Here is a 25,959-nt window from a genome sequence, read left to right on the forward strand (position 1 = left end):
TCAAAGAGAGTAATTGTTTGCATTTACTACAGTGAGTAATGTTCTTTCATTCGTCTGTCAGGAATAAAAACAGGAGGATCAAGGAAAAGAAAAGCTTTTCCATGTACTGAGGAGAGTGAAAATCAGCTGGAAGATTAAAGTCTATCCACTTACGTCTGGAAATACTTCAGTCAGTCATAAAGAATCAAAAAGTAAACTTATTCATGTTTACCCTTCTACCCATTTACTCTCAAATAGGCATATAAAGTAAAGGTGAATATTTTTATAGAGTAAAACAGGCTACAGTCTCACAGAAGATCCAAGTTGTTGTAACTCAGATGCACTGAGTTTCAGTCAGATTCAGGCTCCAAAGTCTGTAAACAACTTTTTCCATTTTTTCCATTTATCATTGGCCAACACCATCTCCTTACTTCTGACAACAGTTGTAATATTACAGTTGAAACAAAGCTCCAATATCTGCTACATCAGGTTCTTATCTGACTCAAATATGACGTTGGACTGCCAGATGAGTCATGTAAAATTGGTCTAGAAAGTTGATTTTATCATTCTAAGTATTAATTTAACGTACTGTTCAAGAAACAAGGCCAAGCCTAAATGGAGATACCAGCATTCCTCGCCTCCATGGCACTAATCCTCTATACGCAAAGGGAACAAGACAAATTGTAAATCAAAAAGTTGTGGAAATACCAAGAACATAAAGTAACAAATTACCAATAAATTCTGTCCAGAATAGGGTCTGTTAAATTGTGCATGATTTTGATACTAAATCACATGGTGATAAACATCTTAGCTAAATACATATATATTAGCTACAATGCCAAAATGAACAAAATTGTATACTGTATTTGTGCTATAAAGAACATGTAAAAATCAGAATCATTTGAAGCCAATTTTGTTATTTTGAGCCTGAAAACTGATAATTAATAACTAGTGGAGTCAGTAGAGTTATATAGAAGAAAAAATAGGTGGTGAGAATACTCCGAATATTTTAACTGTTAACTATGTCCAAACCACCAGAAAAAGGCTTCAAATGTATTTAAAATGGTTCACCTTTAACAAGCCTGATGTTACATAGTTTAATATTTCCATTTTCCATAGAGACCAAGCTTGTTTTTATATTTTAGTTTGAGGATAAACAGTCTTGATAGCTATATTATTGGAAGCTAAAAAGCATTATAAAAAGCACTGGTAAACTTAAGCAGTAAAAAAAAAAAGTTAAATGCCTTTTACTTTGGGAAATTTTCTATTAGGTTTTGTAGCACTGTAACTGAAAAGGTTCAAATCTGCTTGATTCCCTTCAAGTAATTTCTTTTCCACATTTTTTATGATTAAATATTTAAGCAGATACTAGAATTCGAACATTTCTGCATATTTAGAATTACTACATGTTTTATTTTCCAGTGGGGGAGTGTGTAGGATTTAAGCAATAGGTAAGGAAAAAGAACATTGCTCTAATGCTCTTACAAGTCCACCTACCACTCCCTCCCATAGTACTGGAAAGTATTCCAGGTTTCCTGCAGTTATATTTGACCATCTGACTAACAAGCAAATGCTGTAACATTTAATACACTGCTTTAATAATAGTGAATAAATCAGTACATAAGCCTTTTGTTCATGTGTGCCCCATAATCTAGATTTACTCTAAATTAAACCAGATGGTGATTGCTTAACTCTTCAGTTTGAAGCTTGTACAGTGCAAGACAACTATTAAATGCAGCTTACTCTGAGGGAATCGAGGTGGATTGTCATTGACATCAGTCAAAGTGATGTTGACGGTGGTGGTCCCTGATAATCCACCCATCTGGCCTCCCATGTCCTTTGCCTGGATAACTACTTGGTATTGCTCCCTGTTCTCTCTGTTCATGTTTGGCAAAGCAGTCCTGATGATGCCTGAAATAAATAAATAAATAAATAAATAAATAATGTTAACAATATCTTTATTTTTGATGTGCAACAATCTGATGCATCTTTTTTTGCATTAGTCTGTGAAATATGTTTCTAAAATATTCCCATTTTAAAGTACAAATTTCTGTTCATAAGCTTTACGAATAGCCTTAAGTACAGGCTATTTTTTTGTTAAACAAATTTGCTCTGTATCATAGCTCCCTTTCCAGTTTACACTTCATACTAGAAATTATTCAAGATATTTATGCACAAGGTTTATGAGTAGAAAGGACACCTTTTATTAGCTCAAGTGGAATGATTAAGGAAAAAAGAAAAACATTTTCTAGGACACAGACCTTTATTCTTGCTTTTATCAGAAATGTTGCTACCAAGATAGTAAGTTATCAATAGTATCACTGTAAAGTTATTTATAATTCATAATGTCAGCTATAATAACTCTGAAGTTTTTGTATTTATTATGAGAATTATATATTACGAGAAAAAAGCAATAAAGATTGTTTAATTTCAATTAAGTTTTTTTAAATATTTTTTTTTTAGGTGATATAAGATTTTTAAAATGAAAAAAGCCAACTGTTTACGCTAATGGAAATAATGACAATGTGCCTGACCTGTTTCCGGTTCCACAGAGAAATACGGCTGTCCCTGAAGTATGCTGTAAATTATTCTGGCACTGTTTCCATATGAAGGGTCATCAGCATCTGTAGCTGTAACTTGCACCACAGAAGTACCTGAAACATCCAAAGACAGCTTAGTTTCACATGGTACTAGGTGGAAGTCCAAGAGCATCATTTTCCATTCAAGCAGACCACAAAGAAAATTTCTAATAATGTTAATTGGATTCTCAAATATATTTATGATCTATAGTCAACTTCAGGACATTCTTTCCTATTTCCTACGTGAACTGAATCTAAACTTCCCTAATCCCACAGGTGTGTACAAATACAGGTTGGGCAGAGACTGGATTACGAGCAGTCTTGAGGAGAAGACCTTTGGGGTGTTTATCAAGAAGGTCAACATGAGCCATCAGCGTGCGCTTGCAGCCCAGGAAGCAAACCTCATCCTGGACTGCAGGTCAAAGGAGGTGATCATGCCCCTGTACTCCCATGAGACTCCACCTGAAGTAATGTGTTCAGCTTTGGGGGCCTCTGAAAAAAAGACATGGAGCTGCTCGATTTGTCCAGAGGAGCACCATGAAGATGATCAGAGGGCTGGAGCACCTCTCCTATGAAGACAAGCTGAGAGAGTTTGGTTGTTCAGCCTGGAGAAGAGACAGCTCAGGGCAGACCTTGTAACAGTCTTCCAATACCTAAAAGGGGCATAAGGAATGCTGGAGCAGGACTTTTTACAAGGGCATGCAGTGATAGGACAAGGGGGGATGGCTTTAATCTAAAAAATTTAGATTAGGTATAAGAAAGAAATTCTCTACTGTGACAGTGGTGAAACACTGCAACAAGTTGCCAAGAGGATTTGTGTCTGTTCCACCCCTTAAGTGTTCAAGACCAGGCTGGAAGAGGCTTTGAGTAACCTGGTCTAGTGGAAAGTGTCCTTGTCCATGGCAGGGTGGTTGCAACCAGATGATCTTTAAGGTCCTTTCCAACCCAAACTATTCTATGATTCTATGAAAATAAATCTGAAACAATTGTATTTGCTATGTAATAAGATGTGTATAATAGTTACTGCTGTCTTAGTCATAATACACATATTAATTAGTGCAGTACACATACACATGAAACAGAACAAATCATACCAGCTGTCCTCTCTAGCTGCAGTGAGCATGGCTGCATATACTCCCAATAAAATCTATCACACACTTCTGAAAACTGTAGATTTGATTCTTTTCCCTTTAAACTCTGTGTGAAGAGATTTGGGCTCCTTGATTTCATCACTCACACAGCATGGTTTAGTCAGTGGGTTGTGCTCAGGGTAATGTGTATCCCATTACTCAAAAGCAGTAAGGATGAACTATACTTTTAATGTTGCTTCAGCAATCTGGTTTTAGCTTCCACCAGTCAGGTGGAAAAGAGCAAGGGCAATGCTAGACTTCTGTGTTCCATTCAGGAAGCAGAAGTTGACTCTTTCATATTGGATATTGCTTGTAAGAGGAAGAGAAATGTGGTCTCTCGGCTTACACTGAGAGATGAGTGATAATCACAAAAACCCTGTCTGAAACTATGCAAAGAAGGTAACAGGAGGAGCATATGAGGATATCAGCTATGCTGTGCATGTCAACTGTCAAACCATCAGCTTGCCTTGCTTTGCTTCAGTTCACTGAAGTCACTGAAGATACTAAATACTATATACACACTGATCTAATCAGAAGCCCAGACCAGAAATCTGAAGACACTGAATATGATCAGTCCTGCTGGGGGGTTTAACAGCTGCAGAGTGAGTGTGACTTAGCCAGCACTACCAGGTATGGCTGTTACTCTGTCTTTTACATAGGCACAGCTTGCTTCTCATGAAGTTTTAAAGAGTCTAAACTAAACTCTATAGGACTGCATAAAGAAGACAGTGATGTGGACAATCTGGAACATATAAGAGCATTACAGGAGCTATGTTATTAGTAAGACCTATAAATTCTGTAATTTTCTCCTTGTATACTTGCAAATTTATTATACAGTAAACTAGAACTATACGGTGAGGAACTAGGCTCAGAAATAAACAGTCATTTGTCAGATTATTGTAGTTCTCAGAAGGCATATTTTAACATAATTTTAATTATAATGTTTGAATCTCCCTAGGGTCTGGTACTATAATAGTAATTAATGTATTTTGCCTTTTTTAATGTGTTCTTAGCAAGTATCTTTGAACACCATACAACTATAATGACTTTGACCTTACAATGTAGACAAATTAGATAAGAATCACTGAAGATGATTAACTAGAAAAAGAATCCACAGAATATCCATTGTAAAGCAGAATTTAAAACTTACATTTCCTTTTCCTTACTCCCACTTATGTGATACTTAACTAGAGCATGTATCGTCCACAGTAAATTATCCATACAAATAACAAGTTTAATTAATAGAAAATTTCTAGTGGAAAAGAGAGGGAATAACACATGTTCTCCCCTAAAATAAACTGTATAATGCAGCAGAATAACAGAGAAGAAGTGGAAAGGGCTCAATTTTCAGAGAAATCAATGTCAGAAAGGTCTTTGGCTACATGGTACTCCTGTAACTTTGAAAACAATAAGATGGAAGCAAGTACGTCAGTGGGTATTTCCAATTCTTTTACAATGCTCCTTTCAAAGAAAAAAATGTTTAATCTTGGGGGTAGTTTTTTTGGGTTTGGTTGGGATTTAGTTCCTTTTTTTGTCTCCTCTCCTGATGGTAGGATTTGTGTGCAGAGCGAAATAAGTCTGTAAAAAATCTAAAAAATGTAATAAAATATTTTGGGTTTTCAAAACTTGGCATTATGGATATTCAGAAAATATAAGTCAGAAAATGTCAAAGGTTTGGTGAGATAACTGTAAAAAAACCCAAAACTTTGTTTATAGGAAAAAAGAAGGAAGTATTATAAGATAAATGCTATGGTAGAGAGGACTAAGGATTGGGAATTGGCAGAATAGCACTAATCGTAGAATCATAGAATCGTTAGGGTTGGAAAGGACCTTAAGATCATCTAGTTCCAATCCCCCTGCGATGGGCACAGACACACTAAACCATATAACACAAGGCCCTGTCCAACCTGGCCTTGAACACTGCCAGGGATGGAGCATTCACAACTTCCCTGGGCAATCCATTCCAGTACCTCACCACCCGAACAGTAAAAAATTCCTTCCTTATATCCAATCTAAACCTTCCCTGTTCAAGTTTTAATCAGTTACCCATTGCCCTGTCACTACAGGCCCCAGTGAAGAGTCCATCCCCAGCACCCTTATAGGCCCCCTTCAGATACTGGAAAGCTGCTATGAGGTCTCCATGCAGCCTTCTCTTCTTCAGGCTGAACAGCCCCAACTTTCTCAGCCTGTCTTCATACAGGAGGTGCTCCAGTCCCCTGATCATCCTCATGGCCCTCCTCTGGACTTGTTCCAACAGTTCCATGTCCTTTTTATGTTGAGGATGCCAGAACTGCACACAGTACTCCAAGTGACGTCTCACGAGAGCAGAGTAGGGGGGCAGGATCCCCTCCTTTGACCTGCTAGTCACACTTCTCTTGATGCAGCCCAGGATACAGTTGTCTTTCTGGGTTGCAAGCACACGCTGCTGGCTCATGTTCATTTTCTCATTGACCAACACCCCAAGTCCTTCTCTGCAGGGCTGCTCTGAATCTCTTCTCTGCCCAACCTGTAGCTGTGCCTGGGATTGCTCCCACCCAGGTGTAGGACCTTGCACTTGTCATGGTTAAACTTCATGAGGTTGGCATCAGCCCACCTCACAAGCATGTCAAGGTCCCTCTGGATGGCATTCCTTCCCTCCAGCATTACCAACCGAACCACACAGCTTTGTGTCATCGGCAAACTTGCTGAGGGAGCACTCAATCCCACTGTCCATGTCACCAACAAAGATGTTGAATAAGACCGATCACAACACTGATCCCTGGGGGACACCACTCATTACTGGTCTCCAGCTGGACATTGAGCCGTTTACCACAACTCTTTTCGTGCAGCCGTCCACACAGATCTTTATCCATGGAGCGGTCCACCTATTCAAATTGATGTCTCTCCAATTTAGAGACAAGGATGTCGTGTGGGACAGTGATGAACGCTTTGCACAAGTCCAGGTAGATGACATTAACTGCTCCATCCCTGTCCATCAGTTCCATAGCCCCATCATAGAAGGCCACCAAATTGATCAAGCAGAATTTCCCCTTGGTGAAGCCATGCTGGCTGTCAACAAGCACCTCCCTGTTTTTTCATGTGCCCTAGCATGCCTTCCAGGAGAATGTGCTCCAAGATTTTGCCAGGCACAGAGGTGAGACTGACTGGTCTCTAATTCCCTGGGTCATCCATTTTCCCCTTCTTGAAAATGGGGGTTTTATTTCCATTTTTCCAGTCATCGGGAACTTCATCTGACTGCCATGATTTTTCAAATATGATGGCCAGTGGCTCAGCAACTTCATTTACCAGCTCCTTCAGGACCACAGGTCCCATGAACTTGTGTACGTTCTGGTTCTTAAGATGGTCTCGAACCAGATTCTCTCGTACAGTGGGCCCAAGGTCTTCATTCTCACAGTCCCTGCATCTGCCTTCCAAGACTCGGGTGGTGCGGTCAGAGCCTTTGCCAGTGAAGACCAAGGCAAAGAAGTCAGTCTGCACCTCAGCCTTTTCCAAATCCTGTGTAGACAGTTCTCCTGATAGCTTCCACAGGGGGCCTATGTTGTCCCTAGTCTGTTTTTTAGGCACTACATACCTATAAAATCCCTTCCTGTTATGCTTAACATCCCTTGCCAATTTTAACTCTAACTCGGCCTTAGCTTTCCTAACCTGGTCCCTAGTTTCCTGGACAGCATCCCTGTATTCATCCCAGACTGCCTGTCCTTGCTTCCACCTTATATAAGCCTCTTTTTTCCTTTGAATTTTTGTCAGCATCTCCTTATCCATCCAAGGAGGTCTCCTAGCCCTCCTGCTGCACCTCCTTTTAACAACACTTCTGAGCTTGTAGTAGGTGATTCTTGAATATCAGCCAAGAGTCTTGGGCCCCCCTGCCCTCTAGGGCTATATCCCATGGAACCTTGCTAAGCAGGTTCCTGAAGAGGCCAAAGTCTGCTCTCTTGAAGTCCAGGGCAGCGAGCTTGCTGCATGCTCTTCTTACTGTCTTGAGGACCTCGAATTCAACCATCTCATGATCACTGCATCCAAGGCTCCCCTGGAGCATCACATTTCCAACGACCCCTTCCCTGGTGGTGAGCACAAGGTCAAGCATGCCATCTCTCCTCGTCGGCTCCTCTATTGCTTGCAGAAGGAAGTCGTCTTCCTCACAATCGAGAAACCTCCTGGATTGCTTGTGCCAGGCTGTACCGTCGCTCCAACAGGTGTCAGGGTGGTTGAAGTCCCCCATGAGAATAAGGGCCTACGAGTGTGAGGCTTTTCCTATTTGTTTGTAGAGTTCTTCATCCACAGATTCCTCTTGATCAGGCGGTCTGTAACATATCCCCACAGTAATGTCTCCCATCACCGATTTCCCCTTGTACAAAAAAATACTATGGAGAAAGCCAAGCAACAGTAGCTCTAACTACTGTCTAAAGAGAAAGGCAAAAAGAGAACCACAGGTAGAGATGACATGCTAACTATGGGATACCCAACCTGTAACTCACATGTAAACTGAGAGCATATATTGATAACACTATGTCAGAAGCAGAAGAGACCAGTGAGAGAGCACGACAGATTGTAGAAACAGCACTAAGAATATGGGATGTAATAAATACAAGAAATTATTAGAAATTCGTAGGCTACAAGAGATTAGTAGAGAAACAGCTACAAATAAAAAAAAATGTGATGATAAAAAATAGATTCAAAAAAGAGAGGAAAAAAAATTAAGAGGTGTAAATAGCAGGAAGATCTGAAAACATGTCTAAAAGATACCAATAGGCAACAACCACGGGAAAAGCTGTATGGAGAAAAATAGGCTGATCTGCAGTACTGAAAATAAACCTTCAAATAAGCAGAAAGAGATAAATAAGAATATGATGGACAGAAGATTTCTGTTAAAACTGTAAGAATATTCTGAGTTACAAACTTTGAAAGTAAGGAAAATAAAAAAGTGAAAGAAAATAAAACATCTAGTAATCCTACAAAGACTTCAGGAGAACAGGAAAGATGTCTTTGAGGATACTGACCCAGGTGCAAGATCTTAAAGTTGGCCCATTTACATCTGCCTTTACTATGACTAATGAGCAGCAGGAAGAAGTTGAACAAGATGACAAAGAATTAATGGGACTTCCTCAAAACACTGTATTTGATAGTAGAAACAGTCACATTCTCAGGTATCCATCTGACTAATACCACAGCTTGGGGAAGAAATCAAGAATTCTGGTTGAGGTCTGAAAGAGGCTGGTGTATGGCTACATCATGATTTGGTAACTCAAGGATGGGGGCAGATGGAGTAGATAAAGACTTAATAGTCTGTCACCTCCTGGCCCCCTTTGTAGTACCTTATAGTACAAACCATTGTAAGATGAATTAAACCCTGTACTCCAAGGGGTGCACAGATTTCCTAATGCTTCTTGCACATTTTTGCTACTTGCACACTTCTGATGTTTTTGATGAAGGAAGCACGACATTAGGAAACCACAGCCTTCATTTGCGAATTAGTAATGAAGTACTGGTGATTAGAAGTTTACCAGTTTAACAGGTTATTAATCATAGAATCATAGAATAGTTAGGGTTGGAAAGGACCTTAAGATCATCTAGTTCCAGCCCCCCTGCCATGGGCAGGGATACCTCACACTCAACCATGCCACCCAAGGCTCTGTCCAACCTGGCCTTGAACACTGCCAGGGATGGAGCATTCACAACTTCCCTGGGCAACCATTCCAGTACCTCACCACCCTAACAGTAAAGAATTCCTTCCTTATATCTAATCTAAACTTCTGTTCATGTTTTAACACATTTCTCCTTGTCCTATCAGTACAGTCCCTAATGAATAGTCCATCCCCAGCATCCCTGTAAGTCTCCACACAGCCTTCTCTTCTCCAGGCTGAACAGCTCCAACTTTCTCAGCCTGTCTTCATATGGGAGGTGCTCCAGCCCCTCATCATCCTCGTGGCCTTCCTCTGGACTTGTTCCAACAGTTCCATGTCCTTTTTATGTTGAGGACACCAAAACTGTACACAATACTCCAAGTGACGTCTCACGAGAGCAGAGTAGAGGGGCAGGATCACCTCCTTTGACCTGCAAAGTAATTAAGTAACAGAGATGTGGTATACTGATGAATGATATGTGCAGTATTGATGAAAATGTAAGAACAGAAATACAGTATCTCTGAACTCTAGCTCTTATCTGCACTATACACTATGGCTCTAAAAGCAATGAGGCATATATAGTAAGATATGCTACAGTGTCTGTCTCCTTTCTCGTGTTCAGGTTAAGTGCATACAGAACATTTTATCACTCTGGTTGAAGTACAAACGTATGTAAACAGACAACACAGTTGCAAACATGCAGAACAGCTATGTTTTTGACACTTCTTACAATAGAGATAAGAAGGGGCCCATAAAGATCATCAAGTCCAACTTCCTGCTCCTTGCTGGACTACCTAAAACTAAATCATATTACTAAGAGCATCATCCAGACCCTCCTTGAACTCTGACAGGTTCGGTACCATGACCACTTCCCTGGGGAGCCTGTTCCAGTGACTGTGTACTCTCTCTCCTCCTGACGCTTCATTCAGTTTCCTCATGTGCTATCATAGTTCACCAGAGAGAGAAGATCAGCACCTATTCCTTCACTGACTCCCTTAAGGAAATTGTAGACTTCAGTTACCCCTCAGCCTCCCTTCTTCAAGCTGAACAAACCAAATGACCTCAGCTGCTCCTTGTTAAGTGCTGCTCTGAGGACCTTTAACCATCTTGGCTGCTCTCTTCTGGACACACTCATGGTGTGATGTCTTTCTTACACTGGGATATCAAAACTGCACATAGTACTTAAGGTTGGAGCACACCCATGCAGTGTAGAGTGGGTCAATCACTTCCCTTAACCAGCTAGCTAAGCTGTGCTTGATGCACCCCAGGACATGGTTGGCCTTTTGACTCAAATTCAACTTGTCATTGATCCAAACCCCCAGATCTCTTTCTACAGGGCTGCTCTCCCAATATGTATGCATAACTAGGATTATTCCATCCCAGGTGGAAAATCCTTCACTTGCTGTGATTAAATTTCATATGATTGGTGTCTGCCAAGCTCTCTACCTTGTAAGTTAAGACCTTTCTACCCTTGAGGAGTCCAGCTCCTCCTAGTTTAGTATCACTGGCAAACTTACTTAATGTACATTTGACTCCTGCATACAAAACATTTCTAAAAACATTAGAGCACTGGCTTTAAAATTGAGCCCTGAGAAAACTCATTGGTGGCTGGTCCCCAGCCTGACATAACCCTATTTACTACAACACTTTCAGCCTGACTCATCAGCCAATTGCTCATTCAGTGTATTATGGTTTTGTCTAGCTGTGTGCTGGAGAGTTTTTCACATAATTTCATCAGGCAATGTAGTGAGACAGGCCTGTAATTACCAGGGCCTTCCTTTTTTCCCTTCTTGAAAACTGGGACATTTGCATTCTTTCAGTCAACTGGGACCTCTTCAGACTTCCAAGACTGAAGATGACTCCCAAATTTCTAATTAATTCTATTTGTCTCAAAAGTTCTACACAGTGTGTGCTTTTAGAACATTTCTCCCCTTGTCCATTTAGCCTCTTGTTTTGAGATTACAGAGTAAATTTTTTTTTTTTAAGTTGGAAGATTCAATCAGAAATGAATTAACTTTGAGGAATACCTCTTAAAATCATGTCATCCACTCATGGACTGCAGATGAACATATGCCTCTAGGGATAAGATTTAAAGCTAGAAGCCATAAAGTGAAAAGCAAATTCTACCAATTAGATAGTCAGTAGTGTAGCAGCTGAATTATCACATTTATGAAATCCAGGCACATGGTAGATTTTAACCTAGCTATAATTCTCTAAATCAAGATAATTTTATTGACAGAACAGTCTATTTGCTTCAGTGTAACTATTGGGCAAGACAAGGATTGCTACTGCAAATGCATCCAAGATTTTTTTTTTCTTAACTATTGTTCTGGGTTCAGCAGTAGCAGTCATTTTCTCCTTCCAAGTAGCTGGTGCAGTGCTGTGTTTAGGCTTTAGTCTGAGAAAAATGCTGGTAACACACCAGTGCTGTAGCCGTTGCTAAGTAATGCTCACTTTGATCAAGGACTTTTCAGTCTCTTATGCTTTGCCAGTAAGGAGGGGCAAAGAAAACGGGAGGAAGCAAAGACAGGACACCTGACCCAGACTAACCAAAGGGGTATTCCATACCACAGCATGTCATGCCCAGTATATAAAGTGTGGGGAGTCACCCGGAAGGCCATGATCACTGCTTGGGTTGGATTGGGTATCAGTCAGAAGGTGGTAAGCAATTGCTCTCTGCATCGCTTATCACTGCTGTTTATTGGTTTTTTGGTTTGGTTTTTTTTTCCTTTCCTTTTTAGTTTTATATTCTCCTTATTATTTCCCTTATTAGTAGCAGTAGTAGTAGTTTCATATTATACTCTAGTTACTGGACTGTTCTTATCTCAACCTGTGGGGTTTATATTCCTTTGATTCTCCTTCCCATCCTGCCTGGATATGGGAGGGGAAGGAGAGAGTAAGCAAGCGACAGCATAGTTCTGAGTTACCAGCTGGCTTAAATAATGACAACTGTCAGTGTAATTTTTGGGATATTTTGCACTTTCAAATTTTTATGATATATGTGGACGTACAGATACTCTGGGACCTCGCATCCTAAGTGCTTTAGAATCACTGAAATAATGTCTTGGATATTTGAGAACACTTAAGAAGAAGATGATCTTTCTGGAACTGAGACTGACAAAAGTAGGAATAAATAGATCATAACAGAATGTTCTAAAATAGCATAGTATGAACACACTGAGTCATTTTCTTAAAATCTTTACTTGAAAATTTTAAGCAATACTTTCTGGAGTTTATAGAAAGAATGTAAGAATTAAAGGGAAAGCTTTAAGACATCTTTTTTCAACCCTAGTGTAATCTTGACATATGCTTCTCTAGAAAAGTAGCAATGCTTTTTCAGGATGCTCTGGCTAAATCTAAATACATTTACAGAAATGCATGATTCTAGAGAACTTATAAGTAAATTAATAAATCAGTATTAACTTTTGTCTATTTTGGAACAGTAAAGAAAGAAGACATTTCAGTTCTTCTCTTTATGTGGACTAGTTCAATGGAATTCCAGTATGGCCCTATGCAATCATCTAATAGATTTCTTCCTCAATCTTTTTTTTTTATTTTTCCTTTATACTAAAGCCCGCTTGCTGAATGTTTGGACTTTTAAAACTTACTCAATCACAAACTAAAAGCAGATTGAAATATCTTACTAAGAATAGAAACACACATTGCTGCACAGCTTGCTAGGGCCATTCTCTTTCAGTAATTATGTATTTTCTTGCTCTTTTAATACTTTCCAAAGCCCATGAAACTAAGCACTAAAACTTCAATACCTGTATATATAAAACTCTTTGATCTAGTTCAAGTAGTCATAGTAATTAAAATTGTAATAAAGGCCAAAAGAGTTATTGACGTTATTGTGTGTTTTCTGAATATTAGAACATAGTATTATATCTACAGTTATACAATGAATAAATGAATATTAACTTTAAAAAAGAAATTCCATATGTTTTTTAGCTTTCTTTTTGCTAAAGAATTGTATGTACTAATTAATAACAGTTCATATTCCAAAATGCTGCTGTTTCTGAATCTGGCCAGCTGGCATGATCTAGGCCACAACTTTGTAGTTAAGAACTCAAAATACATTGCAAACATAAGAAAGATTAACTTAAGCAGCTGTTTAAGATCTGTGAAGCTGCCATTCATGAGTGAGTTAACAGAGGCACTGAAAGCACAAGAGGATTTGTCCATACACTAAAAAAGGACAAAAGCAAAGAGAATAAAGAGGGTGTCTACTTTCAGGCAGTGTATTAACAGCACATGACTAAACATATAACTCTCCTCAGCCACAGAAAGCAAAAGTAGGTACAGCTCTCTGTTCAACACTTATCACCACCTCGGACCTCCAGTGAAAATGAAAGAAAAAAAATTACTGAGCTTTTAACATACTAATTTAGCAATCTTATTTTAACAATTCTTCAGGAGGATAATTCACCACGGACTACTTTCTATTTATATTTATGTCCCAAATCACTGTAAATTAGTAATTTAAATAGTCCAAGTAGAAATAGATCTCAAATCACAAAAATGTCTTTCTGGATGCAATTCCAATATTTGAACAAACAAATCACATGAAAAATATTTAACCCATTAGGCAGAATTCTGAGCATGACTGCCTTTTCAGAGAATGGAGAAACTACTCATCCAGCAACATAGCACAGGTGCCTCAGTATAAAGCACTCACCCACTATTGACATTTCAGGAACACTAGCAGTGTAAATTTCTTCTGGAAATGTTGGTTCATTGTCATTGATATCATGGATTTTGATGACAAACTCAGATTCAGGTTCCACTGGTCTCAGAGTTCTTCTATTAATAGCCTGGGCACGCAGGGTGTAAAAGGCTTTCTCTTCCCTGTCAATTCTCCGAGTAGCATGAATGTCACCTGTTTTCTCATCAATTATAAAAAGAGTACCAGCCCCATCTCCTGACAAAATGTATTTCAGGGATCCATCTCCCTTGTCCTGGTCAGAATGAAGCTGAAAAGGAAGAAAAATGAGAGCATTTTATTTAGAAGTAACTTATTTGTTTTTAAAATAATTATTCTATATTAAATAACTCTGTGTACAAAAAAAAAGTTTAATACCAACAAAACACGGTAATCTTCAGTCACCATTGACTGGCAGTCATGATGACATATTGAAGCATTTGCTTCCTAACTGCTCCAAGAATCTTTTGATTTGACTGTTGTGGCAGATTTAGCTTGGCAGCAACACCTGTTCTCTGCTAAGAAACCTTTGCACTACAATTCTTAAAGAAGATTCTTATGTTAATACTGACCTTTTTCTTCCTCAAAGACATCCTATTAAAAATTCCCAAGCTGCTGTGCTACTTATAAATTCACCACGTAGATAAAGACATGACAGAATACACAATTAAGGAAAATTGAAAAAATGGTTTGATGTCATACTAGTTAAAAAAAATCATATTATTTATATTTCTCCTAAATTGGAGAACATTTCATTTCATGCTATTATCATTTTCACTCCATCAAGTAATGTACATGGCCTAAAGGAAAGAAACGGATTTATTAAGCATTCAGTATTGATTTAATACTCATTATGTAAGTAATATAAAGCTTAACTTCATCTCTTAATGATCTGTGGTACTGACTGATTTTGTTACACCCATAACAAAAAAAAAAAAAAAAAAGAAATCAATATTATGTTGCTTTGTCCAGAACAGCAATGTGGCTGGCTCATTTGATCTTTTGCATACACTAACCATAATTTCTGTTGGAAAGTTCCTTCCTATTTCACTGATTGCATAATTAACTGAAAGAATTTGTCATTCAGATTTATTTTCAGCAAGAAATGTATACTTTCTGATTTTGGAGTTCAGCAGAAGTTTCAAATCAAGTAGAAGCTCTGATTACAAAAATGAACTGCAAATATACTTGCAGTGGAGCTTGTAGAATCCTGGATCAAAGCATTTTTGGTAGAAATTCAGAAATCTATAGTTCTGAACTTTGATTTTCTATATAAGGAAATTGTCTTTCAGTTCAGAAATAAACCTTGGAAAACACTGTAAATATTTATCAAAGAATGACAAACTTTACTTACATTATACATGTCTATGTTTATTTTACAAAATAAGTATTTCCTTAATCTTTATTTCATTCTCTAATAAATAGGAAGTTCCACCAAAAAACAAAGAGTAGGAAAGTAGATGTTAAGAGGAATCTTTCCCAAATACATCTTATTTTTTTCTTTGCCTTCTGTTTCTCTTGCTGAATTCAAACTGAATGTTTCAGGTCATTCTTACTCCATTTTTGGGGAGTGAACTGTGAACTTTAACCTCTCATGATCTTGTTGGCCCATTAAAAATGTGACTTTTCACCCTTCTAAGTAACATTCTGTTTAGGGGACTGGACAGTATCTTGCAGGTTGCAGCCCATTCTGTAAGGTCATTTAGTGTAACTAGTTCTCAAAAGACTTTAAGTGTTTTCTTCTCCAGAGAGGAGACACCACTTTATCTTCTAACATACTGTGGTATCAGAACTTGCTAGTGGTCCATGACCAACATGGTATAATACAGTATTTTCACAGCAGAATGATGCACAGCAGTTATAGGAGGTTGCTCCTTCTTAGACGTGTGTTCTATAAATACAAAATAAACTACTGTTTGAGCAAGAAAGATTGGGAAGAGGAAGAAAATCTTCAAATTAAATGCAGTTTTCCCATATGCTTTCCAAAGACAGATCTGGTATTGCAAATTCTTACAAAAGTTGATGATAGTACATTGAGGCTGCAATGCCTGTTCTTTTATTCAGAAACCAGTAGAGTCTGGAAAAATCCACTCTAATAAATCCTCTATCTCCAGAATAGCATAAACCCATGCAAACAGTTCCCAGGAATAGGATCTGGCCAAATTTAACTCATGAATCATGCATGTAAATTGTTTTGGAGAGTGATAATTAGCAAAAGCATGCCAGGAACTTGTAAAAAAAAATTAGCAATTCCAGTAACCATATTCTGGTGCCTGAGAATGCTGCTTGGCACTAGACACACAAACACAGTGTAGTGATCAAAACGAAATCAGAAAATGAAGAAAACCCCTACACCACATATATATATGAACAATTTCAAACTACATTTTTATCCAAATCTGGATTTAGAGCTAAATTTTCAGAATATTTATTCGTCTAATACATAAGGTACAATCAATGTTGATGGTTTCATATTGCTCCTCTGAAATTAGGTTTGTCAAAAAATTTTCCTAAGCTGATTTAGAAGTTTATTTATTAAGTAAAAACTTCTTACTAAGCTGACTTTTTTACACTACTCACCTCTTACCTTCACCAAATTCAAACTTTATAGCTTTTTTTCACCTAGATTAGCCAAAAGACTGGAAAAGGAGCTGAATATAAGATTTTGAGACATCCACATAAAGGCTTTTAAGGAGCTGGTAGTTGCATTTCTGATTAACATATTTATAAGGAATATCAACCTGCATAGTTTAAAACAACACTTTAAGCTATAACACTTTGCATTTTCTAAAGAATGTTGATAATTCCACTTTGGATTGGTAATACAATTTGAATTTTATGCCTACATATAACAGTCTATAGTTGTAGGAAAACTTCAAATTTGGAATGACATTTCAGAAGGTCTTGTGGGTGACCAGGAAGTAAAAAGCTGTATATATGACAAACAAGGCTTCCAGAGATAATCAAAGAAGTGAAAATGTGTATTATGTGTAACTTAGAAAAATAATACCTCTTATTTGATTTTCTTAGCTCTTTATGCAATACAGACGTTACCGGAGGACTCAAGATGGCTAAAGACCAAGTGCTTGACAGCCTTTAACACTGAATCTTTATCCAGTTCTGAAATGCATGAGCTACGTGTGTGTCAGTCAGCACTACAAAATTCTGTCATTTTACTCTAGTACTAAAAAAAAGTTCTGCAAAATACTTCTGCTAGTTTTAGTATAAAGTGTTTCCTATAGTTATTTTGGCTAATGGGCATCTGTGATTCATATCAGCCAAGCTGAGAAAAGGAGAGACATCTGTTTCATTTAGAAATTTTATTGCACAAAATTATCAGCTGTGAAGATGTGGTTTTGTTTTTGTATCTGTCACTGATATTTTGCAAACTCCTGTTTCAGTGAATTTTTTTGCTGCTCTTCCACAGAAACACTTCCTTTTTCAGCTGTCAGTGAAACGTGCTTTATATATAATTTTTCTCACTGTATAAAAACCAGGGCATCTGTTGGTTTTATTATATATAGCCCTATTTCATCTTACAGGAACTGCAATTACTGTGAAGCACAATTTTGCATATTTGTACATCTACCTAAATTGAGAAACTTTTAAACTGAGAAAGATTTCATATACAAGAAAAAGGAAGGTACTGCAAACCATTGGATATTATTAATTCTATTGTTAAACAGAAGACAGTTAATATTTAGAGAGAGTAACAAAATAGATTGTTTTGTGAATGCTTAAAAGAGTAACTGAGTTATCAATCCAAGAAAGAGAGAAAAACATGTTGTAACTGATGGAATTCTTTTTTCGTTAATTGCAATTGTACCTTATTCTTAAGGGTAAATGCAACCAAAAATAAAATGAGCTAATGAAAAGATGCCACAATCAAATTCAACTCAGTATCTTTTAGATCTGTAAAGGATCATTGAGAACTGTCTTTCAGAAGTCTTTAGATGAACATAAGAATTCTGCCTTAAAAATTACTTGAAAATTACAGTGTGTGGATTCTATGTTGTGTTCCAATGATTAAAATCAAACCTGCCAACTACAGCAGTGTGGGTTTTCTTCCCCCTCCCCCCCCCCCCCCCTTTGAATTCCATCACATTCTGAAAGCTACTAATTGAATACAAAGGTCATGGACTTTTTACAAACACCATACAAAGCATTAATCCTATTTTCACAAAAAAGCCAGAAGATGCTACTGTGAAAAACAGAGAGCAGATTAGTTTAGTCAGATCCATTTTAGCATACAAACTACTCCTAGAATTGGAGATTATGACAATGTCAGAGGAAGACTTTAAGATTTGTCACACCTATTTCCATTTGAACTTCAGATTCACAAGCTCCTCTGTGAATTTTCAGTGATTGGTATTCAGATAACTAGAGACCAGAATATATTAATTAACCAGCCTTTAGTCTGAATTCTTACTGTAGGCATTAATACAGTTCAATATGATTTTTATCTTAATTTAATATGCTATATCATATAGGATAACTTCCAATCATAGAATCATAGAACGGTTAGGGTTGGAAAGGACCTTAAGATCATTTAATTCCAATCCCCCGTCATGGGCAAGGATACATCATACTAGACCATGTTGTTCAAGGCTCTGTCCAACATGGCAGAGTTTGCAGTTTTCTATACTCTTTTCCAAATAACAGACTATTCCAATATTATCTCACTAAACACATTTTTTATTTGTAAAATCTAGAAAATGAGATTCTACTTTCTTCTGCAATGTATTTATCAACATTTCAATTTAATCCAAGTATCACAGAAACAATGAGACCTCAGTGTACTCCTGAATTACTCTTTTAGATTTTATTCAAGCAAGTTCTTAATTTCTCCTAATTCTGATGTCAAATTTCAGGGAAAATTTAACCTATTAAAATGTAACCTATCAGCCGTTTTCTAAGTAAGCACATTAGCCATGTGATGCCAAAATATACCTGTGGAAGCATTCACAATTTCACTCTGAGTTTTCAAGAACACACATAAATTGGCAGATTCAACAGGATAGAATAATAAGTTTCTCTAAACATAATCTTAACGGTGACCGGATTTACATGAAATCAGCAGATCATAGTTGATACAGAATTCCCACAATGGACATATTTACTTTAAGTATCATGAACTGAATTATTAAATAATGCAATTTAACATTAACTACTCTTATTTTAAAAGACTGTCAAAATAGCTCATATCCTGTGCCATATTCTCTTTGTTGCCAGATTTAACCATCATGGCTTTGAGCCAGATTTTACCCACCAAAGAGATTCACTTATTTAAATTTATCCTTTAGGCAACATTTAAAGCAAATCTCTTCAATGACGCAAGATTTTGAACTAAGTTTTAATGAGACATGTCACACATTACATTTTCTCACCCAGTTACGTTGTCACTTTGCCAGTCCTGTGCTATTGTGCGTTACTGAAAAGAGGAGACAAGTGAAAAGGAAAAAGGCACATTTCAAAAGGAAAACTTTGTGAGACTTTGAATGATAAAGCGAGAGCAAACTAAAATGGAAATATAGCAAGCAATGCAAGATGAGACCTCTGAAATTCTTTTGCTTGCTGAGAAGTAGCAACAAACAGAAATTAAAAAGTCCAGTCTGCAGTGCGTTTTCAGATTATATTAGTTTACTTTAAATTGATTCATTTTCCAAAGGAAAGATAAAAATCATTGTTGCCATTTTTATTAAGAAACATAACAGCACTTCCTCGCTGTTCAAGATTTTTGTTTGTTCCTACAAATGCTTTAAAATACTAAGAGGTAAATTAACATTAATAATAATTCCAGAATTTTTTCCACATCCCTGGTGAAGCAATATCTATGACAGGATTAGAAATATTATTTTTCCCAGCTCCCTAAAATCTTCACGACAAAGTGATATAATCTTCAAGATTCTTAATTTCCACAAAATAATCACACAGTAAAGGTACTTTTTCATCAGTAGACTTGCATTTTTGTTCATTATTGTAGCTTTTTCTAAATTCTTCACAATCTGGAGAAGGTAGGTGGTCCTGTCACTGACAATATGTTCTGGGAGCTCACCTGAGAAAGACAGTTTTGTTTTTTTTACTACACATCATACAAGCAACAACTAATCTTATGTAGATGCACTGAGTCAATGTTCCAATAACCAAACTCCCTTCTTAAGCCAAGGTCTTTAGCTGATGTTCAGAGAGCTAGAACAAAAAAGTTTCAGCTTCGTTAGACTGTTGCAGCTTCTACACCACAAGCGTTGAGCTGGCATGATCTTGAGACTAATTGAATTTTATACACCAAAGAGTTCTTGCATGAGCCAATATGCATGCTCTCTTCCAATTTTATTGTAATAAACACAGTCCATACATCAGGTGGAGACAGAAAGTAGAGAAGTGCAATGAAACTGAAGGATTAAGTAGTTTCCAGAACAGTATCTCTATTCCACCAAGGATTGGACTAGAATGTCTGGTAAGCTAAAGCAATACATATCTCTCATTTACTGAATTCAGAATAGCTTTTATATATTCAAAAGCTTTGGTTTTGTCTGTTTAGCATTGTTTTTTTTTTTAAAGGAAAAGTCACTAATCCTCATGTTCTCTACATTAATGACAACAATGAGCTAATTAAGGAGCAATTTCAGGTAATACCTTTTTTGTTAAAAAGATATACATTTCTTTTTTATTATAGCTTATATATGTTTTCCTAATTTGAGTTATTAATAAAATAACCATTAAAACAGCATTAGTTTTTTATAAATCCTAATTTACAATTTCATTTATCCTAACTCACAATTTTCACTATAGATAAAAAGCATTACATGCTTTTTTAAACAAATGCAGAGCAACATTAAGAACAGTGATGCTTAGTTCATTTTGCCTGATGCTGGAGGCCATTTAAAAACACGTTAAATAAGATCGTATTTGTTTCCACCTGAAATCACCATGTAGCTTGGTAAGAGCTGTGAAGATTTTCTGCCTTTATTATGTGTGCATTTCTCTTCATGAATATTCTAATCTATATATATATATCTTTGGAAGAGATCTACTTAAAGGAAAAAACAAATATATCAGAGAAAACTGAATTAAAATGTCTTCCAACCAGGAACTGGAAAGTGCCAGCTAAGGTGAGGGTGTGTGTGTATACACACACACACACACACACACATATATATATATTAGAATTAAGGAATAAAAACCATTAAGAGGATATTTAAATGATCTCCCAGTGATATCCATGATAATATAGTATTATGGTAAAATATAATCCCAAAGAAGGGAAGAAAAGAGAGAGTAGACATATTTTTCATATGTCTCAGGAAAGTAATGATGAATCAAAAATGATGCTACACCTAATATTGTAAAATTTCAAACAATGAGGGACGAATATGTCTTCAATAAATCTACGATTCATTTATATCACAAAGACATCAGTGAAGCTGTTCATGTAATAAATGCATGTTCCCGAAGCAAGTATTGATATCTTAAAACCCTACAGACATAGTCAAGATTTAAAGGTAGATTTGTGAGAGAAGAGAGGTGGAAAATGTGTAAACCCTTAAATGTAACTCACACTTTTATTACCCATCAGTTTTCTCTCTCCTTTTAGTAAATTATGAAATCCACTATTCTAGAGAATAATATTATCAAAAATACTAGCTACATACCTATCACTAAGAATAGAAGTTATAGTTTCAATCATAAGATACAATTACATTACAAAAGGATTGAGGATTGTAGGGATCTCTTTAGGTCACCTGTTCAATCCACCCCTGCTCAAGCAGGACCACCTAGACCCTGCTACCCAGGACAATGCCTAGACAGCTTTTGAATGTCTCTAATGATGGAGGCTCCACACCCACTTTGGGCAACCTGTGCCAGTGTTCAGTCACCCCCACAGGACAAAACTGTTCCCTGATTTTCAGAGGGAACCTCTTGCATTTGATTTGTGCCCACTGTCTCTGGTCCTGTAACCTGGCACCATTGAGAAGAATCGGGCCCTGTCCCATTTGCACCCTTTCTTCAGGTGTTTGTAAATATATTTATAAGATCTCCCCTGAGCCTTGTCTCCTCTAGGGTAGAGAGTTACAGCCCTCTCAGCCCTTCCTGATGTGTGAGGTGTTTCAATTCCTATATCACGCGTCAGGTCCTTTGCTGGAGTTAATGCAGTATGTCCCATGTCCCTCTTGTACTGGGGTGTCCTGCACTGGACACAGTACTCCAGGAGTGGGCTCAACAGTGTTGAGCAGAGGGGAAAAATTCCCTTCCTTGACCTGCTGGCAATACTTTGTGTATTGCAGCCAGTACTCTTCTTTGCAGCAAAGGCACCTAGCTGGCTTATGTTCATCTTAGTGGTTACTAGAACCAACAGAGTCTTTTCCATCAAGATGCTTTCCACTTGGTCAGCCCCCAGCACATAATGGTGCCTGGGACCGTTCCTGCCCAGATACAGGACATTGCACTTAAAATCACAGAATAGTTAGAGTTGGAAAGGCCCTCAAGATCATCTAGTTCCACCCCCCCTACCATGGGCAGGGACACTTCACAATCAACCATGATACCCAAGGCTCTGTCCAACCTGGCCTTGAACAACGCCAGGGCTGGAGCATTCACAGCTTCCTGGGCAACCCACTCCAGTACCTCACCACTCTAACAGTAAAGAATTTCTTCCTTATATCCAATCAAAACCTCCCTGTCGTGGTTTAAAATCAAACGGCACAGCTTGTGCACTCACACCCCTCCCCTTGCTCCCCGAAACCCGGAGAGTTAGGAAGGAGAATCCAAAGAATGTAGCCCCCACAGGTTGAGATAAGAACAGTTTAATAGCTAAGGTATCACATAAATCACTACTGCCACTACTACTACAAATAATAATGATAAAGAAAGTAACAAACGAAGAGAATACAACATCTCACCAGCCACTGACCCATAACTCACCTCACCATGCCCGACAGAGCACCGACCCATACCTCCTCCATCCCCCCAGAGCTCCAGCCCTTCCCGGTATCTCCCGGTTACATCCTGGGTATGACGTGCTATGGTATGGAATACCTCTTTGGCTAGCCTGGGTCAGGTGTCCTGCCTCTCCTTCCTCCTAGTTTCCCCTCCTCCCTGGCAGAGCATGAGGCTCAGAAAAGGCCTTGGACAAACCAAACATTTGAGCAGTAACTCAAAACATACATGCTATCAGCAACCGTTCTCAGCCCGAAAGTCAAAACACAGCACTGCACCAGCTACCAAGGAGAAAAAATGACTGCTACTGCTGAAGCCAGGACACTCCGCTGTTTAAGTTTGAACCCGTTACCCCTTGTCCTATCACTGCAGTACCCAATGAAGAGTCCCTCACCAGCATCTATACAGTCTCCCTTCAGATACTGCAAGGCTGCTATGAGGTCTCCACGCAGCCTGCTCTTCTCCAGGCTGAACAGCCCCAACCTTCTAAGCCTGTCTTCATATGGGAGGTGCTTCAGGCCCCTGATCATCCTCGTGGCCCTCCTCTGGACTTGTTCCAACACTTCCATGTCCTTTTTATGTTGAGGACACCAGAACTGCACACAATACTCCAAGTGAGGTCTCATGAGAGCAGAGTAGAGGGGCAGGATCACCTCCTTTGACCTGCTGGTCACACTCCTCTTGATGCAGCCCAGGATACGGCTGGCTTTCTGGGTTGCAAGCGCATGCTGCCAGCTCTTCTGAATCTCTTCTTTTTCCAACCTGTAGCTGTGCCTGGGATTGCTCCCACCCAGGTGAAGGATGCTGTACTTGTCATGGTTAAACTTCATGAGGTTGGCATCAGCCCACCTCCCAAGCGTGTCAAGGTCCCTCTGGATGTCATTCCTACCCTCCAGAGTATCAACCGAACCACACAGCTTGGTGTCATGGGCAGACTTGCTGAGGGTGCACTCAATCCCACTGTCCATGACACAGACAAAGATGCTGAACAAGACCGATCCCATCACCGATCCCTGAGGGTCACCACTCATTACTGGTCTCCAACCAGACATTGAGTCATTGACCACAAATCTTCCCATGCAGCCATCCAGCCAGTTCTTTATCCACCGAGTGGTCCACCTATCAAACTGTTGTCTCTCCAATTTCACGTGGGACAGTGTCAAAAGCTTTGCACAAGTCCAGGTAGATGACATCAGCTGCTCTACCCCTGTCCATTGCTTCCACAGCCGCATTCTAGAAGGCCACCAAATTGGTCAGGCAGGATTTCCCCTTAGTGAAGCCATGCTGGCTGTCACCAAGCACCTTGCTGTTATTCATGTGCCCTAGCATGCCTTCCAGGAAAATCTGCTCCAAGATTTTGCCAGGCACAGAGGTGAGACTGAATTTAAATTAAAAGTTCTCCTACCACCCCAGCATATTTTATTCTACTATCAGACTAAAATACCGAAATAATCAGACTTGGATATAAATTTTGGCTCAAATCACACAGAGTATTACCTGTTACATATATACATACAAGACAGCATTATCAGATCAGTGAACTGTATTCCTCAACTACTTTTACAGGATATATGGCATAAAGCCCATCCTGATATTTGCTGTTACAAATTAAGTACCGTACTACATTGCAATTGCTTTCCTTTGCAATATTAATTGCTGTATTCAAAAATGTGGTCTGTGTACTACATCACTGATGAAAAATTATTTCTAACTTTTGTGAACGCTGGTAATCAGCTGATAAGCATGGTCAGTATTTCCCTAAAACTTGCATGACTTTTCCGGTATTTGTAAGACATAAGAAGCACGCTTTTCCTAATCTGCTTTTCCTAATTTCCAATATATTATATTGGTTATGCTGTTGGTTTTGGGGTTTTCTTCGCTGTTCGGCTTGTTTGGTTTTTGCTTTTGTTTTTTTTTTTTTTTTTATATATCCTTAGTTTGGAGATTTATCCTGCTTTATCCTTTATGCCAAAAATTCCTATTCTTTTATATTTGTTATAGAACCATAGGGAATTTTTGCTTCTTCTCCTTTCTTTTTTTTTTTTTTTAAGAATTAAGCCAGTTCCTGAAGCTTCAGTTCTTGCTTTGTGCACTAGTAGCTCCTACCCTTTTCTTCTGGAAGTAAAAAGAATTGTACACCACTTGTAGAATCATAGAATAGTTAGAGTTGGAAAGCACCTTAAGGTCATCTAGTTTTAACCCCCCTGCCATGGGCAGGGACACCTCACACTAAATAATGTCACCCAAGGCTCTGTCCAACGTGTCCTTGAACACTAACAGGGATGGAGCATTCACAGCTTCCCTGGGCAACATGTTCCAGTACCTCACCACCCTTACAGTAAAGAACTTCTTCCTTATATCCAATCTAAATTTTCCCTTTTTAAGTCTGAACCTGTTACCCTTTGTCCTATCACTGCAGTCCCTAATGAAGAGTCCCTCTCCAGCATCCTTATAGGCCCCCTAAAAAAATAGAAAATTCCTAGAAAAAACTTCCTAATTGTCTCTTACGGTGCATAGTCTTACACAGCACTTGAAATAGTATTACTTGATCCTTCAATTACTTTGTTTTGTGTAGCACATCTTTATCCCTTCCTGGCAAATACAGCAGTATTGCTGAAATGTCTACCGTTATTCTTAAATGTTAAGCCTCGATTAATCCCGTGTAGCTCTTTTCAGTGTCACACCTCTCAGCAGTCCTCTAGCTATTGCATTTTTTTTACCTAGCTTTTACTAGACAACATGCCATTCCTGACACATAGCCAATGGTCTGTCACATAATCTAACATAACTAAAGAGATAATTATAATTTTCCTTATCTTCCAACTGTATTAGCTGTCTAGCAAATTCATTACCCTTTTCAAATGACCGAAGATATCTTTCTGAGTGCTAAAGGTATTTTTAAGTCCTCTGAGGAATCCTCTCCACTGACATTCTCACTAGCATCACTATATAAAAATGTGGTCATATTCTTGCACAATACCTATCACAGCTGTCAGGTATTTTCAAAGTAC

The 25,959-nt window shown here is 38.3% G+C and overlaps 1 protein-coding gene across 1 annotated transcript in view; it reads right to left on the reverse strand.

Annotated features, from left to right (window-relative positions):
- CDH10 (cadherin 10) overlaps nt 1–25,959 on the reverse strand; it is a 63,396-nt gene that overhangs the window by 26,901 nt on the left and 10,536 nt on the right. Inside the window, exons 2-4 of the mRNA XM_005149947.3 lie at nt 13,988–14,282; nt 2,514–2,633; nt 1,723–1,890 (exon numbers count right to left, since the gene is read on the reverse strand). Coding sequence (XP_005150004.1) covers nt 1,723–1,890; nt 2,514–2,633; nt 13,988–14,282 — 583 coding nt within the window. The remainder of the gene's footprint in view (nt 1–1,722; nt 1,891–2,513; nt 2,634–13,987; nt 14,283–25,959) is intronic.

Source organism: Melopsittacus undulatus, chromosome 1 (genome assembly GCF_012275295.1).
Source record: "Melopsittacus undulatus isolate bMelUnd1 chromosome 1, bMelUnd1.mat.Z, whole genome shotgun sequence".
Classification (NCBI taxonomy): Eukaryota; Metazoa; Chordata; class Aves; order Psittaciformes; family Psittaculidae; genus Melopsittacus; species Melopsittacus undulatus.